Source organism: Callorhinus ursinus, unplaced genomic scaffold, assembly GCF_003265705.2.
Source record: "Callorhinus ursinus isolate GAN/ISIS: 27379988/994484 unplaced genomic scaffold, GSC_fseal_2.0 scaffold4, whole genome shotgun sequence".
Classification (NCBI taxonomy): Eukaryota; Metazoa; Chordata; class Mammalia; order Carnivora; family Otariidae; genus Callorhinus; species Callorhinus ursinus.
In genome coordinates this window covers 93,569,463-93,588,981 of record NW_027397066.1, presented here as the reverse complement: position 1 = coordinate 93,588,981, position 19,519 = coordinate 93,569,463, and the positions used below count along the sequence as shown (strand labels likewise).

The 19,519-nt window shown below is 36.7% G+C and overlaps 1 protein-coding gene across 13 annotated transcripts in view; it reads left to right on the top strand.

Annotated features, from left to right (window-relative positions):
• CAMK2D (calcium/calmodulin dependent protein kinase II delta) overlaps positions 1–19,519 on the top strand; it is a 313,999-nt gene that overhangs the window by 205,686 nt on the left and 88,794 nt on the right. For 7 of the 13 annotated variants that reach the window (XM_073892166.1, XM_073892163.1, XM_073892171.1 and 4 more), the window contains exons 5-6: positions 14,118–14,183; positions 17,281–17,353. In XM_073892166.1, coding sequence (XP_073748267.1) covers positions 14,118–14,183; positions 17,281–17,353 — 139 coding nt within the window. Of the gene's footprint in view, positions 1–14,117; positions 14,184–17,280; positions 17,354–18,292; positions 18,366–19,519 lie in introns of all 13 variants that reach the window. The other 6 variants (XM_073892167.1, XM_073892165.1, XM_073892172.1 and 3 more) reach the window with 1 other exon arrangement.

Sequence of the window (19,519 nt, the reverse complement as noted above, 5' to 3'; positions counted from 1 at the left end):
TCGGGCTCCCTGCTCGGCGGGGAGTCTGCTTCTCCCTCTGACCCTCTTCCCTCTAGTGCTCTCTATCTCTCACTCTCTCTCTCTCAAATAAATAAATAAAATCTTTAAAAAAAAAAAAAGAAAGAAAAATATTCTATAATCAGAAATATGGCTGCTCATTAAAAGGCACAAACTTCCAGTTATAAAATAAATAAGTCATGTGGGTATAATGTACAGCACAGGGAATATAGTTAATAATATTGTAATAACTTTGTATGGTGACAGATGGTAACAAGACTTATCATAGGGATCATTTTGTAATGTATAAAAATATTGAGTCACTGTGATATACACCTGAAACTAATAGGATATTGTATGTTAATTATAATACTTCAATAAAAAAAAGAAATATGGCTCTTTAGACCAGCCAGTTCATCTGAATTACTGCAGCTTTACTGGGATGCTTATTTTTTTATTTTGAAATTCATTGAACGTTTTATAGCCAATAAAAAGTAAGATTAAATTACCAGAGTAAATGGTGCTACATTTTTTCACACCTACTAAGTAAGTGGTTATGTTTGCAAGTGTATGCATACACATGTCCAATAAACTATTCATTAATATTCCAGAGACCCAACTAAAAGTGCAAGCAAAACATAAGAAATCTGTTGTCCAATAACAAGTATAGTACATTAGCAGTAGGATATTCAAGCTGAAACATGGAGAAGAACTTGTGAGCATAAATGCTAAACCTAGAAACAAGTACTAAATTACTTATTCACTGTCTACTAAATCAAAAGGTTGGGAATAAAGCCAGGAATAATTCTTGGTAGTTTTTTAATAAAATTACTATCCCAGGCATCCCTTCAAGAAGCATTGTTTCTATAACCCTGTATAAAAATTAATCCAGCATTATCTTTCTGAAAAACCACTAGTTTTTTGGTTGTTTTGTTTTTTAGGTTTTTTAAAATTCTCATTAGATGATTCTTTATTCAGATATTTGGGGGAATGTTGTGATACCATAAATTAACTTACTATTATTTTCCAGTGTGAAGGCGTAATCACATAATCACATATCAAACAAATGTTGGTAGAAAGTGGAACACTGATAGCATTTGGGAGAATGTAGCTTCTGGAAGTCCCAACAGTGGTAAGGTATACCATGGCTATTTATAGTGAAGAATGGAAGGAAACAATATTGGGACCAAATAAGAAGAGACTGAGATTCTTACTTCAATGCTTTTGTTCCCTTGCTCTCTCCTTTCTCCACTTAGACCCCCCTGGCTGCTTGGGCATTCCTGTCCCCCATTTCTTTCTGGCTAATTTCCTCATTGATGTCAGTTCCTCTTCAAACAACACCTCACCTGTGAAGTTTTCTCTGACCCCCCGAAAGAATTTATAATTCTTTCCTCTCTTTTCTTTTATTATTTGCAAATTTATTATTTCCTCCTCTCTTCTTGACAGTCCTTTGTACAGTGTAACTTTCTGAATCCAGATAACAGTGGTCTGAAGCCCTCTGTGAAGCCTAGAAAATGGGACATGTAGGAGGAATTCATTGTAAACTACAATAAGTGACAAGATATGAAAGGACTCCTGGCCTTACTGGCATTGGGCATCACTTGATAAAATGCTCCACTGTGCATGGTACTTTTTATTCATCAGTGAGCTCTTATAGAGTCCACGTATGTTGTTGTATTTGTGCTAATTTTCTTCCTTTTATCATACCAAAAAGATGAGTGTTGGGTGAAACTCTTTTACCTACAGGTGCACATACTTTCTCTGTAAATGAGAAGATCCCGATTGTTAGGATTTGCCACGTCTTAAGGATCCTTGCTTCATAATCATACCAATACTTTTGTTAAAGTGTATTTCACAGAAATTTAATTTTGATTTAGGTTTCTGCTTTTTCCATAAGACCAAATGATAGATTTTATATCCTTATATTCATATATACATATATATATTCATTCTTATCTATATCCTCATATCTATTAGTATGGACAAACCTCATATATACTAGAGGCACAGTTCAATGTTTGTGGAATTAGAATATAAATGACATTGATGTATAGGTGACAAGCTTAAGTCTCCATGAAGTTGTGTTATCAGAATGAAAACCATGAGAACAAATCTGTCTCTAACTGGAGAACTTAGTAAGGAACTTCTGTTATCCCCCAGTTCTCAAAGCAATAAGCACCATGTAATAGCTTGCAGCCACAGGTAGCTTGAGCCCTTCCTTTGTAAACATCTAGACACTCACTGTGATCAGCAATAACAAACAGTATGTCCTCTGCAACAGAGAATCTGTTGCACTCCTGAATATTCAAGACTGGTAAATGCTAGTATCTCCTCTTGTCTGTCATCTTGAAAAACTCTAATGTTCCAGAACCTGGAAAACCTGATGTCTAATGGGGATGTATTGTCAAATTACTGGCTTGACTCATCTGTCACCTCTATTCCAGGATTCTTTCTGGAGTACTGTTTGTCAGAAATATGTTAAAGTCTCAGCTTTGGGTATAAATTCACTCATCATTTGCGCTGGTTTTGCTTCTTTTATAACATGATCTAAACATTCTGTGGCTAAATTATAGGCTCATTCCTCTGATGACTAAAGCCAACTTTTAGATGAATTACTGAGACACAAAAACGGTTTTAGTCCAATTAATTTGTGAAACAAATTTTAGCTGCAATGTTGTTTTTTGTTTGTTTGTTTTTTCAGTCAGAGACAGTTGCCTTGACACTAACAGTGAAAACATATTCACAGGAAGACTCAGCATAGCCTCAGCAGGACTCCTGGGCTGTTCAGCTATCAGTAAAAATATTAATGATGTGTAGTTTATAAGGTGATGATGCTCACTTAGTAACATTCATCAGAGGGCTAATGGCAGATTTTTTAAGAATGATTATAATTTTTCTCTAAGGATTATATAGGCATGATAAAATACGAGCAAGAATTGTGGTAATACAAGAGATTTTTAAGATGGCAATGATTTTAATATGCAGATAAATTAAAAATAATCATGTCCGTATTGTATTGCTTGAATCTTAAGTCTAGTGAATGACAAGAGATAGTACAGGTATCAAGATTTTAGTTTATCTTTTATGTAGCAGTACTTCTGATAGATTTACTGAATTCCAGTTGTGCAGTTCATAAATCATTTCTCCATAGTACTCAGATTATTTCTAATTAGGTGAAACTTTCTACTCTTTTTTAAAACATATTTTGTAGATAATCTCTTGTATTTCTTTAGCATTCTGCAGTATATGTAAATCTTTAAATGGTTATTATTTTTCTTTATGTTTGAGGGTTTTTATTTTTTTTATGCACATTAAAGCATAGGGTATCTGGTGCCTTGTTAAGATGTTTGGTGTAGCTCTTCCTCTAAGCGGCCTGAGGTGACCTCTGAAAATGGTTCACTATTCACTTGACCCAGAAAACCCTACGAAATCATATAAATCAGGAGGTTCACATCTTCGTGTTCACTTTAAGAACACATGTGAAACTGCCCAGGCCATCAAGCGTATGCATATCCGAAAAGCCACCAAGTGTCTGAAAGACGTCACTTTACAGAAGCAGTGTGTGCCATTCCGTTGCTACAATGTTGGTAGGTGTGCCCCGGCCAAACAGTAGGGCTGGACATAGGGTCAGTGGCCCAAGAAGAGTGCTGAATTTTTACTGCACATGCTTAAAAATGCAGAGAGTAATGCTGAACTTAAGGGTTTAGATGTTGATTCTCTGGTCATTGAGCACATCCAGGTGAACAAAGCCCCCAAGATGCGGCGTAGAACGTACAGGGCTCATGGTCAGATTAACCCGTACATGAGCTCTCCCTGTCACATTGAGATGATCCTTACTGAAAAAGAGCAGATTGTTCTTAAACCAGAAGAGGAGGTTGCACAGAAGAAAAAGATATCCCAGAAGAAACTGAAGAAACAAAAACTTATGGCCCGGGAGTAAATTCTGCAGAATAAAGGCAAATAAAAATAAAAAGAGGGAAAAAAAAAGATGTTTGGTGTATGTTAGAAATTTTCCCTTCATTACTTAAAATAAGTATGTTGTTTTACAAGTGAGATTTTTATAAATATATATATATATAAAACAAATGCCATATACATATATATTATGTAAAATGATAGCAACTGGCTATAAACATATAAAAAAACTTCTTTTAAAAATGTAACTAGGATATGCAATTAACTTAGATGAAGCAGAAAATTAAGTGGTAATTATAAGAATGGAATTTTTCTGTATATGGTTTATTTACCTTGCATATCACCTGAGTGTATTGAACAGTATTTCTCCTTTGGTCTCACATCTTTAACTGAAGATTATTCTTGCCCAACTGTGGGTCCAGGCTATAACTCTCTTTCAACTAGATATCCCTCACTTCTAAACGAGTGTCTTGCGTATTTGGGTATGAGCCCAGCTTCAGTTATAGGGACTGGAAATCTAAAGAAGAGAGCTGATGCTTGGCAGGTGGGCCTAATGTCTCAACAGGGCACTCACCATTGTCTACCTGGATGGATTATCAGCTTTTTATATATACATTTTTTCTGTTTTATATATACACAGGCACTGTGATACCAGTTGTCATGTCTTATTCTAAAGAGTTGCATGTATTAGTATATCAATTCATCCATCCTCATAACATAAGTGTATGTGACAAGCAGGATTTTGGTGAGCTAAGGACTGGTGCAAAGCTGTGTAATTGCAAGTTATCAACTGCCAAAAAGGTAAGCTGCCCCTTAGTAGAGCAGCCTCAAGTTAGAAGAGAGAAGTACCATGATAAGACATGAGAGAGGCAAGCAATTCTGCTGGTCTCTAAAACATAACTTGCACAGCCCTAAATTTAATTTTAAAATTTCCATAAGGACTTATAGAGGATTCTGTAAATGTCTCACACCTCACAGACACCACAGAAAGATCATTTACTTTCAAATTTGATACTTCCAGAATGAGAACACCTTGGGTGCCCTGATAAGTGTGTATTTCAAAGAGGTTCTGGAGTTATAGTAGTTGTATCTTGGTGAGTAGGGGATAGCATGAACTGAATGGAACTTTGTCATATATCGGTAGAGCCACTGTATACCTGTTAGATATTTCTGTGCCATTGGAGAAAGCTCCTGGTATGGACGCTTTGCTTAAAGAATGGAATAAGGCTGGATTACAGCCCTTCCTTGCCCCCTTGGTTTGTGCCTTTGTATAAAACACAAATTGCATAACCTTTATCTGGTTGGTGTGAATTGTGAGAAATGCTGTCTTTTCTTTTTGCAACTTATGAATAGGCAAAATACAGCAAAGAAAAATTTTGGCCTGTCTTGACCTCATACAGTTGGCTAATACCAAACCAGAATGTTGAGACCACTTCTTTCTCTATTTGACCATGCTGCCTAACAGTGAAAGAAATTACCAATTTTCATAACTGGCTGATGTAGAACTATTTATTAGCTTTCAAGATTATGATATAGATAATTTTCTCTTTTTTTTAAAGATTTTATTTTTATTTATTTGACAGAGAGAGACACAGAGAGAGAGGGAATACAAGCAGGGGGAGTGGGAGAGGGAGAAGCAGACTTCCTTCAGAGCAGGGAGCCCGACATGGGGCTTGATCCCAGGACCCCGAGATCATGACCCGAGCTGAAGGCAGACGCTTAACGACTGAGCCACCCAGGTGCCCCATGATATAGATCATTTTCTAAAGCCCTCTGGAACCCACAAAGAGGAATAGGAAATAGCACTACGTAGTCTTCATTAAATTATACTCTTTATTTTTTCATTGTCATCATCATCATCATCAATTTAGTTTGATTTATTTTTTATTGTGGTAAAATACACATAGCATGAAGTTTGTTATCTTAACCATTTTTATGTATAGTTAAGTGTCATTAAGTACATTTACATTGTTGTGCAACCATCATCACCATCCATCTACAAAACTTTTCATTTTACAAAACTGGAACTCTACACCCATTAAACAATAATTCCACATTCCTCTCTCCCCTGAGTTCCTAGCAACTATCATTCTACTTTCTGTCTCTATAATTTTGACCACTCTCAGTACCTCATGAAATCATACAGTATTTGTCTTTTTGTGACTGGCTTACTTCACTTAGCATAGTGTCCTCAAGGTTCATCCATATGACAGGATTTCCTTCCTTTTTAAGGTTGAACAATATTTTGTTATCTATAGGTACCACACTGTGCTTATCTGTTCGTCTGTCAATGAACACTTGGGTTGCTTCCATGTTTTAACTGTTGTGAATAATGCTGTGGGAAACTTGGGGGGGGGTACAAATATCTCTTCAACAACCTGCTTTCAGTTCTTTTGGGTATATACCTAGATACAGAATTGGTGGGTTATATGCTAACCCTAGTTTTAATTTCTTGAGGAATTGTTGTACTGTTTTCCACAGGAGCTGTACCATTTTATATTCCCACCAATAGTGCACGAAGGTTCCAATATCTATATATCCACCAACACTTCCTTCCTTCCTTCCTTCCTTCCTTCCTTCCTTCCTTCCTTCCTTCCTTCCCTCCTTCCTTCCCTCCTCCCTCCCTCCCTCCCTCCCTCCCTTCCTCCCTTCCTTCCTTCCTGTCTGTCATTCTAATGGGTGTGAGTGGGTATCTCATTGTGGTTTTAATTTGCATCAAACATTTCTTAAAATGTATAGCTTTACAATTTATTCTTTTCCTTCAGGAAGCATTCATTTTGTTATGCACATCTTTGTGATACATTGCCTGAGTGTTTAATCAAACAACCCTAGACTAAGGCATCTTGTTAAACCACACACACACACACACACACACACACACACAGATTATATAATAAGGCTAATGGCTGATTTTCTCATTTGAGGTGGGTGATATTAACAGAACAAAAATAACCCATTCATTTCTGCTTTTGCTTTATTCTGTGTGTCCTTGATTGTGGTTAGCAGTGTTCTTTTCATTCATGCTTTTTCTTGGTCATAGAATAGGAAAAACAGTTTTAAGAATATGAACTTTTGATAGTGGTTCATAGTTTTCACATGCATTTGTAAAAGATAGATGGAATGAGAAACAAATTGTAATATAGAGTTGGCATGAGTTTTAGGACTGAGGGAGGATACAGAAGGAATCAAGTATAAAGTAGAGTAAGGTGAGAGAAAGTGAAATCCAGAATGATGTTAAAAGGATAGATTCAGCAATTAGAGATTAGGCGGAAAAACAGGAATAAAGAAAGTGGTCCTTTGAAGGATTTTGAACCGTGCCATCCTACTCTTCTTCCCCACTCTGCTTAATGAACATAGCTTGGACAGGTCCCGTGAATATACTATACTGCTTCTAATACCCCAAATTGTGCCTCCTCCAGTATGTTGTCTCTCTCCTCCTGGCCAGAATCAGTTTTGAATGGAACGGTTCCAATGGCCTCAGTTTTATCATCTCAGTTGTGATTCTTTGTATGACTCAGCAAATCCATTTCCATCAGGATCAATAAGAAACTCTTTGGACCTTCTATTAAAGCAAACTCCCAGCCTGGGAGTGGATGGATCTTAGCTAAATAAGATACTAACAATGGTATTAAGAATGAAACCAGGGTTGTGCTTTGAATCCCTCTCCCCAGTTTGCATCAGCTGCCCCCATACCTATCATTGTAGCTTTTTTTTTTAAGATTTTATTTATTTATTTGAGAGAGAGCATGAGCAGAGAGGAGGGGCAAAGAGAGAGGGAGGAGCAGACTCCCCACTGAGCAGGGAGCCCAATGTGGGGCTTGATCCCAGGACCCTGGGATCATGACCTGTGCCAAAGGCAGACGCTTAACTGACTGACTGAGCCACTCAGGTGCCCTACCATTGTAGCTTTAATGGGACTGGCGGGTACATCTGATTCTGCTCATGTCATGGTTATACCACTTGGCTCATCTTGAAACACTGATCATTGACCAGGAAGTTTGAAAGTATCCAAACATATGAGAGAGGCATAATGTCAAATAAGTTGGACATATAGATGTTCTTGTTCTTTGTATTTATAGTAACAAGAGGCATAGTTCAGTTCTTTAAAAAATGAAATATAGCTAGCTGTCTTCCCAAAATTGTTAAAATACCATGCTTTTATTCCCTTCTTAATCTCTAATCCAAACATGTGCCTTATAATGAATTCAGTAAATAATTCTGCATTTGTTACTTGACGTGATTAGTTCATAGACAAAGTCTGTCTTGTGGGAAAGATATGACAAGATCCAGAGCTGAGATAAATGATTTCTAGGGGAAAACTGCTTGAAAAATCCTTACCTTCTTATCAAAATATAATGGTAAGTGATATGATATCAGGAATTAACCAACATTATGACGTTGATATATGATCATCTCACACATCTACCTCTCTGTGAAATATAAAACTCTGGAATCATTCACTTAAAAGCATTTAATGAGCTTGTCAAAGGCACTATGACTCAGCTCTAGTTATTTTATAGTGAAAATACAGGAACACATTCTACCCTCCCAGAGCTACCATACTAGTAGAGAGACAAACATTAAACAAGCGAGTACATAAACAAACATATAATGCTGACAAGTGTTATGAAGAATAACAGAGGGTTCTAGGGGGGTAGGATAATGTAGATGAGTGGAGGTCTAAAGATACAAAATTTAAGCCAAATTTTAAGGATAAGAGGGATTTATTCACCAGGTAAGAGTGGCAGACAGGTTGGGAATGTCCTGGAAGAAAGACAAGCGTGTGAAAAGGCCCAGGGATGGGAAGGATTTTGGTGTACTTGAGGAACTGGAGGAAGGCCATCTGTGGTTGGAGCAGGATGGAGAAAGAGTGTCAAGGAGGGTCAGAAGACAGGCAGAGTACAAATTAGGCAGAGACTTGAAGGTCATGTCCAGTAGCAATGGACAGCTATTTAAAGGGCTTCCTGTAGGCATGGAACAAAATATGAAGCATATTTAAAGCTTCTATCTGGAGAACTGATGGCAGAGGGGCAAGAGAGGAAGCTGGGCCAATCAAAGAAGCTTTTGCAGAAGTGCAGGTGACAGACAGTGACTCCTTGGGCTGGTAACATTGTAGTGAAGATAGAAGTCTTAATTCAAGATCTGTTTTGGAGATGATAAAAGCAGGATTTGGTTAGAGATTGGTAAATAAATAATACAAAAGGTAGGAAAGCTTCTTCACCTTCAGATTCTAACTTACAAGTTAAACCATAGAACTGTGGGCAGATGCTTATGGTTTCATTCACCCATTTAATGATTTAATCATTTATTCACTCAGCAAATTTATTAAGCTCCTTCTGTATGTCAGGCACTCTGTAGGGATACTGAAGATACCGTGTTCCATTATTGATATCTGCCTAAAGGACCCTTGCACCAATGGTTAGCTTGATTGACTATGTATGTTAAAACATGGTGCCAAGAAAACCTAAGTTCTCAGTTATATCTCTGTAGATTTTGTTCCCTTAGCTCAGACATCAAGGATGTTTAGGGGGCCCTGAGCCAGGGTGACTGTAAATGGTATAAATTGGCACACAGGTTGCCACACCAATGAGGTAGTGCCATTGGCACCTAGCATGGGGCCTGGTGCTAACAATCTTGTCATGCAAGGGGCCATCCCACATGGCCAAAAAAGGCAGTAACCCTCCTGTTGATGAACCCTGGTCAGCTTTACTTTGACCAATGACTACTCTCTAGCCCTGTCCAGCAGTCTGACTTTAAAAAAGGGATATAGGAGCTCCTGGGTGGCTCAATCAGTTAAGCGTCTGCCTTCAACTCGGGTCATGATCCCTCTCCCTCTGCCTGCCGCTCTGTGTGCTTGTGCTCTCTCTCTCTCTGTCAAAAACTAAATCTTTTTTTAAAAAAGGGATATAAACGGAATGCCTTTACGTCAGTATTCTTTCCAGTCTTTCCGCATGATCCTTTGGGCTCTCCAGAGACCCTTGACTTGCTCCTCTGCTCTCCAGATTGTGTCCAGAAGGGCAGCTATTAGGGCAGCACAGATGAGAACAAACCCTTTTTCCTTCTTGTGCTATGTGTTCTTGGGAAAAGTCTTTAATTTTCATTACTTCTGTTTTCTCCTCTATAAAATGGAAATAGCACTAGTATCTACCTCATGGGGTTATTGTCTTGTAACCTATAGAAACTTAGAACAACACTTGGCCTTGGCACGTAGTGAGCACCCAATGGATATTTGCTGTTATTGTTCAACAATATAGAAGGCAGTGTGCTGGACGCCATGAAGGTAATAGATGAACACATCACCATCATAGCTTCTGTCTTGGAGGAGACATGCCTGTCACCCAAATGCAAGGCAGCATATGATATGTTTTTTGACAAAAATCTGACTGTCGTGATTCTTTGCTAACATGACTCCAGCTAATGTTGGAAGCCCTAATGTTCTAGAGATTCTGCTCAGAGCCTTGGATTACAGGTCTGGTGGCTTCTACTCATTGGGTTTATTCTTCAGCTTTATACTTAGTGTTTGGGAGGAATTTCTTCTTTTTCCAGGGGACATTCCTGGCCCTGCCTTGGTGAGATTACCTCCTACTGTGAGTTAGCTGCACCCTCCAACTTGGCTGCGTCCTGAGGGTCCTGGCTTTCCCCCACCACCTCGGGGCAGTGGTTCTAATCACTGTGTCATTGCTGGTTCTTGTGTTAATGTGGTACTGTTTGATCTTCTAAAGCCCAGTTTTGGACTCTGTTGTCTGCTTAGCCTCATACTCAAGGCTGTAATCCTCCTGAAATTTTATGAATGTTTCATCCAATATGAAACCACTTTCAACTATTTCTGATATAAATCATAAGTATATAGACTAGGAAGAAAAGAACAGTGCATTCGGCTGGATAACACAGAATGAATCAACATCCCTATAAAGAACAATAATAGCAACAAAAGTATTTATCTTTTTGATATGTGAAGTCTCAACTTCTCATGATTCTAGGATTATCTTATTTTTTCTCTGGAAGCCCTAAAGTTCTAGAGATTCATAAATGGTAATTAATGCTTCAGATATATAATTGATATGCCTTATATCATAGCAGAACTCTAACATTAATTTATTCACAAAATCTCTACTTAGTTAATTAACAGTTTATTCATGAGACTGATTTAATTTGACTTTGTATGAAATTTTACATAGCATGCTAAAATTTTTTTAAAAATCTTTAATAACTACTGCTTAATTTTGTGCTCCATTAAACAATAATGTCAGTATAGAAATGTGTTAAAGTTAGAAAATTCAATAGCTTATCCTCAAGGCAGCATGTTCTATTAGAACTCCATTTTTTCCTTCCCAGACATTTATTATACATATAACAGAAATGATAAAATGGTTTCATTTGCACAAGGATATTTTTAAATAATGGGAAGAATGAATGTTAGAAAATGAGAAAGAGTGCTGTCAGAGATGCTTAACATAAAACTCTGTACACCTTAAATTTCTTTAACAGCTAGAATAGTTCACTGAAAATTACAAGAATGCTAGACCCCAAGAGTTTTTAATATTCTTCTTTAAATACAAACATCTAAAAATAAAACCTATTGCCATAGAGAGCCAAATTTTAATGTTTTCTTTTTCCTTTTTAAGTGCATGTGAAGTCCAGACTTAGAGTAAATGGACAGCATGATCTTCTGACTTGGTAATTCATGTAATCATTACTTCAGTACTCCTTAATTGAGCAAATATTATGGGTTAGATGCTATGGTAGCAAAGATCAGTAAGTTGTGATTCCAGTGATTTATGACATGACAGTTCTCTTGGAATATACAGTATGCTTAAGGAGCTACTATAAGCAGCAATTTCATTAATGGCAATAAGCTTTTTTTTTGGCAATAAGCTTTTTAATCAATATTTGTTAAACACTTTACAAACCACACTTGTGTGTAATACAGAGTTTCTAGGTACCTGTGATCAAAAACAAAGATAAATATGGATATATATCATGTTTAACTTAGTCACATTCATTCAAAGGAAGAAATCCCACAAACTGTTATTATCATTGTAGGGATGATAATGGGTTTGTTGGAAATACCTTCTATCTAATATTCAGTTATTTTGTATTATAATTTATCTCGGGTACATTATGTGATTGCATTATTATTGTTATTCTAACTGGGGATAAAAACTTGCTGAACTGTTAAATGAAATTACATGTACATGTAACCGTGGTTTTCAGAACAAGCCCATACGAAGCTTTAAATAATTTTAGAGGCACATTTTATATGTAAAGACTAAAAATAATGACTCCAGCATTAAAGGTCTTATAAATATCCAGGATGCTATGAAGAAAAGTCAAAGTTGCATAAACTTTCAGACACATTAAGTTTTTAGTATTGCCTCTTTTCCTTTAGGAAAGGAAAATACAGAAGAAAATAATAACTTGTCATCTCTGGAACATGTTATTATTTAATGATGCTTTAGAACTTATTAAAGCAAATGAAATTTTTTAAAAAAGCTATCTTAAGAGGGGCACCTGGGTGGCTCAGTCGTTAAGCGTCTGCCTTCGGCTCAGGTCGTGATCCCAGGGTCCTGGGATAGAGCCCCGCATCGGGCTCCCTGCTCAGCTGGAAGCCTGCTTCTCCCTCTCCCACTCCCCCTGCTTGTGTTCCCTCTCTCACTGTGTCTCTCTCTGTCAAATAAATAAATAAATTCTTTTTTTAAAAAACTCTCTTAAGTGTAATTTTATCTCCCATTCCATAATGAACATACACCAACCTTTATACCTTCACCCAGTGATTTTTCAAATGACTCATGCCTTCTAAACTTCTGGGAAGATTGACAGTGTAATTATTGGAACAGTTACATTGTGTGCAGATTGAGAGATTGAGAGCAGGGGCTGCGGAATGGATGGCCCACCTGTGCCACTTAAGTCTTGGGCAGGTTACTCTCTATACCTCCATGTTCTCATCAATAAACTGAGAGGGGTAAAACTAATCTCAGACAATAATTACAAGGATTTATGAATTAATATAATACTTAGCACACTGTGTAGCACATGGTAAACAAATGTTAGCTATTACAGGGTTAAGCTGCAAAGCTGAAATTTCCTTTTAAAATCAAGCCATATCATACTAGAGGAAGAAATGGCTGATAAATGCATGAGAAAATGGTTCACTTCACTAATAATTAAGAAATATTAACATGCAGTAACTTTTTTCTAACTTTTTTTTAACTAGAAAAAACTGGGCACCTTTACAATATTGGGGGTGCAACCATTGTAGAAGGCAGTTTGCCCTATCCTCATACAGACAAATGTGTATCTCTGTTTATTACTTATTTTAAATAAGGTAAATGTTCTGACATGAAATGGTGCCCATGACCTAAAGTGAAATGAAAAACACAATTAGCCTAATAATTTGTATTTATTGCATGATTCTACTTTTATGAGAAAATAGGTGTTTTGTGTGTGTGTGTTTGCAAGGTATGTTTAAAGATACACAGAAAGTTAAAAGGATATGAATAGTTAAAATTAGTTTATTTTGGAGAGTGGAATTGGGGTTGAGAGATAAGAGAGTGCTTGGTATGCTTCCATTTTTTTTTAATTTTGCTAAAAAAATATGTTAAAAACATTTATTGATGGGGGCGGGAGGGGAACCTAAGCCAGAGAATCACTGGTTAGGGAATTCTAGCCCCAGAGCAGCAGTCTTTTGGACCTGGAGAAGAAATGGATCCCAAAGATAGTTATATCTACTTACATAGAGAGCCTTGAAACCCCTGGTTTGAATGTACTTTGTAGAGTAACTAAATCCGGTTGCTGAGTTGTGGGAAAGTCTTCAGTTAAAGATGGAGGATAGATCTGGCTTCTTAGTTGGCAGGGGATCAGTACTGCCTTCTAGGGACGTTTCCAAAAGCCCTAGGTCTGTGTTCACTGGCAAATACATGGAGCATAAAGGAAATTGGGGTGCTTTACAAAGAAAATCTAGGTAGCACTCAGCCCAAAAGTGGTAGGTATTTTGGAAGGCCACCTCTAGCCCATAAAGGCATGTTTATTGCAATTTAAAAAACAAGCCCCTCCAGAGAGATACAACCTGCAAACACATACTCTACAGGCTTGATAGTAATTTTCAAAGTAATCTGAAAACAAAAATTCTGCATGAACACGGTGCAAGTCCATTGATGCATATATATTTTTCTTTTTTAATGTCAGTATCTTGTTTGTCTTTACAGAGTTACTGGAGGTGAACTGTTTGAAGACATAGTGGCAAGAGAGTATTACAGTGAAGCTGATGCCAGGTAAGTGACTTGCCCGGGGGCAAGATACAAGACTCAACATTCAAATGACACTTGTTCAGTATATCTCTTTACAAATGCATCATAACCCTTAGTATTTATGAGACTCTCATAGTACCATCTTGGACAACTTTTTATGATGAGTCCCTCTTAATTGCTGTTTCTCTCTCTTAAGAATTTCCAGGATAATTGTTTGGGGAAAACAAAACTAGAATCTGGTCTAAACTAGCATCTCCAGTTAGTCTTTTAAAAAATAAATAATAAAATCTATACTCTACCTGGAATGACTTCTGCTAAAGAAATGTACTTTTTTAGCGAGGTTAAGAGAGCAAAAATGCAGATCTTCTGGTCTCTAGATCCTGAGCTGCCCATTATGGTAGCCATTAGTAACACATGGCTATTTTAATTTCAATTAATTACAATTAAATAAAAAATTTAGTTTCTCAGTTGTACTAGCTACATTTTGAATGCTGAGTGGCCATAAGTGGCTAGCGGCTACCAGTTGGACATAGCAAATATAGAACATTTCCATCATCACAGAATGCTCCACTGAACAACCCATGTTTAATCAGAGACCATAAAAACAAACAGACTACAAAAGTCCCAGTGTTCTCCTTTAAGCAGTATTAGCTGTTTAACTCTTTGGGAATTCCAGGATGGCTTTTGGAACCCTCATGTGAAAAATATTTAGTCGGATATTTCAGAGGGTTCAAAAGGATTTCCCAACCTTGTTAATTGGCATCATCTTTACAGAGGTTAACAATGGCTATCCATTTTCTCTCATTTTAAACTTCCTAGGCTACACAAAGTCAACCTTTTTGGAGTGAAGTGACATTAATTTACTTGCCTAGATATTACTTAGACTGTATCATGTTAGTTTTCCTTGGCATTTCTTTATACTCAGTAGTTGGCACTTAATTTGAAAGATCTGGCCTTGAGCTATTGACTCATTATTAACAATGTAAATGAGATGTTATGAAAATTCAATTACTTATTGTCTGCCCCCATTCTCTAATGCCTTCAGAGCTTCCTAAAGCTTGCTAATCCCACTGTAGCCTGTGCTCAGCAGATAGTCAGCTGATAGCCGATTCCCTCCCCATCCCTTCAAAGTTAGCACATGCACACACCGGCTCACTTGCAAATCTCTAATTAATCTTCTTGGTTTTATGCCAGTTTATGACATTCTGTGAATCTTCTCTGTACATGACTACACTCTAATTTTTTAATGGAATTTTTACTGCCAAAGTCAAATACAAACTGACGTATCATTTATACTATCATGCGTGAATCTTAACATGCCCAGTTCACCCCAGTTCTCATGTTAGGGCCCTGAAAGGGAGCTTCAGAGCAGCCTTGCGAGTAGCTATTTGCCCACTTGCCCAGAGAGAGCAATAACTTTAATCAAGGTAGTTAACAAGTTAGGGAATTACATTTATTTTGCTTTTTAAAGTTACGTTAAGCAGGTCATTGTGTTTTAAAAGTAGTGTTTGAAATTAAAATAGAAACTGTTTTCACTATTGAAGAGCCCCTGTAGATAACAGGGGAGACCCTATGGGTTGGATCATTTTATATGCATGTTTATATTAGGTTTTGGAATTCACTAGAAGTGAATATTTTTTAGGGTACATCCTACACAAAATGAAGGAGAAGGAACAGTCTCATCCCAAGTACAAACATAAAGAAAAAGCCTTTCCCTACTAGTCCTCAAGAACCGAAGAATTGAATCCATTCTCACTAGTAAAAAATGATGTTCATTTAATATGAATTATTGTACACTTTATTTTGCATTATTCATTAAGCCTAATAACTTATATCTGTGGTTTGAGAAGAGAAAGTGAAATATTTCTAAAAAGTGGTACAAAGTGAAGGGGGAAAAAGTCATAATATTTAAAAAATAATTACCAACACTCAAATAAGCTATGTGTGGTCAAAAAGCAACCAATGTTTAGCTCTTTTAGTGGGACTCTGTAGAGTTAGAGCTGGAAAATCATAACCTTGATCGCTTTTTTACATTCACATTGTAAGAAATCAGATGGTGATTACTTTTTATAATTCAAGAATTTACTTTGGAGTAATATTATTTTGTGCATTAAATGGTTGAAAATGTCCTTATTAAAATGTTTGTTAATGAATGTAGCTCAGTACATAACATGCATTTGAATCGCACAAATGTAAATTTGGACAAAATGTGTCAGTGTGATCTATATTATTTTATGTCAGATGACAGCTCATGGGACCTTACAGGTGCCTAGCAATGATTTATCCCCTCTAATTTAATTAGCTGTCTGTTTGACATCAGCGAGCCCTTAATAAGAATAGTGTAAATTGTGCTTTTTGACATAGTGATAAGGAAAGTTTTCCTTCACTGTGGTGTATGGAAATATATCTAACAATTACCAGTGTTCCAGGGGATTTTAAAATTTATTTTTTTGTAAGGTCCTAGCCCTTCTCCAGAGTATGCCTATCCTGAAGAGGGGTTTGTTTTATGTCATGGGTTTACTTGAAATTCTCCCTCTGTTACTGGAGACTTGTATTAGTTTCCTCTTACTATATTCTATAAGAAGCACCATTTCTAAGTTGAAATGATAAATGTGTCACTCCATGTTTTTTAACCCTTGTTTCACCTGCCACTTCATCTGTGTTTACCCTCTTGTTTCAACACCTATGTTTAATTGTGACCTCAGATTTTAAACAGTTTAGATGTGTATGAGAAATACCCATAAATTTTATACTGCTGAAGAATTTTCCCAGAACGTTATGGGAATATTTGTGAATTTTTCTCCTCAAATATGGAAATTTTAACTTCAGTGTACAAGTGATTTAATTTGTACATTTTCAATGGAAAAAAAAAAACACAGCTCAAATTGTTTTGTCTGAACATGTCACAAACTCTATGTTGGATGTCATTTTTGTTAGAACCAGAATTAGCTTTATTCAGCATTAATTAAATTCCAGTGTAAAGCTAAAAAAAGATGTTGTGAAAAAATATAATTTTTGTTTGTTTGTTTGTTTCATTTTAACTTTCATTTTATTTTGTATTCAATGTGATTATGTACCTTTAAAATGTTCTCCCTTCCATTCTACCCTTGTATCTTTACAGTCATTGTATACAGCAGATTCTAGAAAGTGTAAATCATTGTCACCTAAATGGCATAGTTCACAGGGACCTGAAGGTCAGTATATGGAGTCCATAAATCTGAATCAAAGGAGGTTTATTTTGGTTTTATTTCTGGGGAAAGGGCAGAGGGTGGGTACTTAAAATGGTTCCCTTGCCTTTCCCAATTTTTCCCTAAAATGACTACATGATGAAATGATAATGCATGATGCCTCTTTCAGTTTGCTCATCTACAGGCTAAATATACATCATAGCAGAAAGGGAAGGACAATATTAGGAGCACAACCTGTCAAGTTTCCAAGCAGTAAACTACCAGAAGCAGTTTGGGAGCAGGCTTTCCTGAAATGTCCAGCATTTGCCTGGAGATAAACTTGGCCTGTGATGTATGTCCGCCTGTAGATTTAAACACCACTTCTGTTCTGAGACCATGGGTTGCTGTAGCAAAACAACTGGTTACACATTGCTCCATTTGAGTCTGATGAACCCTCAGGCAAGAGATAATAATTGCCAGCTAAATTAAAGCACAAGAAGTTAATGATTTATCAAAAATTCATTACGTATCCTAATTTAACCTTAATGGTGCTTTGACTGCTAATGTGACAGCTTTGGAATGATACTAGAAAAATGGGAGGGAATAGGGAAACAGTTTTTTTATGTGGGGTGGAGGTGGACCACAACAGCTATAAAAATTTTATTTGCATTCCAGTTCTTTTCCTATAAGAATTTATAACTAGGAAATGAGCTACTGAATTAAATATTTTTAAGATGGTTTTTTTCTAGATCAAGTGGATCCACATTTTCGCTCACATCCGGCAAGATTCTGATTGCTCTGAGGTAGTAGTCACTCTACTTGAGCAATATGTTTACATTACTGAAGGTGGTAAAACACAACCCCAGTTGTCTGTTGGTTTTGCACTTTAACCCAGTCTCTGTGAGGGTGTACAGACAGTGAGTGTAAGCTTGGAACTAACACACGCCCCCTGGTGTTTGCATGCAGTCATTGCATTCAGCAGATCCTGGAGGCTGTGCTACACTGCCATCAGATGGGCGTAGTCCATCGGGACCTGAAGGTGAGTAATGCCGTTGGAGAAGATAAACCACCACATAATTCCTAATGACTGTTCAGCTGCAGTTATGCCTGTAAAGGCAAAAATATGAGCAAGAAAGTTGTGTGGACTCATTCCAACACATTACAAAAACACTTTCCCTCACCACATCTCTCTTATTTCATTTCCTCTCATCCACACTTGAGATTTACATAAATCCCATTTCATCCAGAGGAATAATGTCCTACCATTAATAATAAATAGGCTGCTATATTTCCTTCCTCCTAGGAATATATAGCATTTATATATAATTTTGCGTAGGACTGATGATCTCTTCTTCATTCTAAACCTGTTCTGTGGACATTGATCAAACATACCTATTTTAGAGTCATACTATGTATACCTAATATTATGTAAATAGTTATGAAAATTATAAAGAGAATAAAGATAAAGTTATTAAGTAGGTTTTTGGCGTTAAAGAACCTCCATTTGGGGCTCTGAAGTCTCTTACCAGTAGTCCCAAGAATTCCAAAGACATTGAGCCTTCCTGGTTTTTATTTACATTCCTAGGTAGCAAGATACTAGTGCCTTTTAAAACAGAAAGGAAAAAAGTAAAACAAATTTTATTATAAAATAATATTTATATAACATATATATGGACTAATACTTTTAAGACTCCACTCAGTTTCTGATACCATTGAGGATGAGAAATGTTTAGATCATTTAGAAATTAAATAGTTCAGAAGACTAGTCTTTCATTCATTTTTCTGTCCCCTTCTCTCAGCAGTCTAGTTTCACTCATGGAATTTCAGAGATATAGTGAAGGCCTAGAAATTTAAATGAAACCACTGGGTGGGCAAAATAGCAAATATGAGTACTATATAGTTGTCATTCTTTGTTTCAAGTCTCATCCATATACAGCCATTAGTACAAAGATGCCACAGAGGCAGCAATGTCTTCAACTGTATGTGTTCAGTGGGAGGATCTAGGCTGGTTTCTCATGTGCAGGCTTCTCTAATAATGATAAATCTGTAGTTTCCATTCATTTATTATGCTCTAGAAGAATGTATCGCTAAGGATCCACAACAAGTTATTTGAAGATGTGGTGTGTAAGCAAAGCTTTGCTGAGGTTTCTGGAATTTTCCTTTGATTTCAGTTTGAGTCTTAGAGCTTTAAAT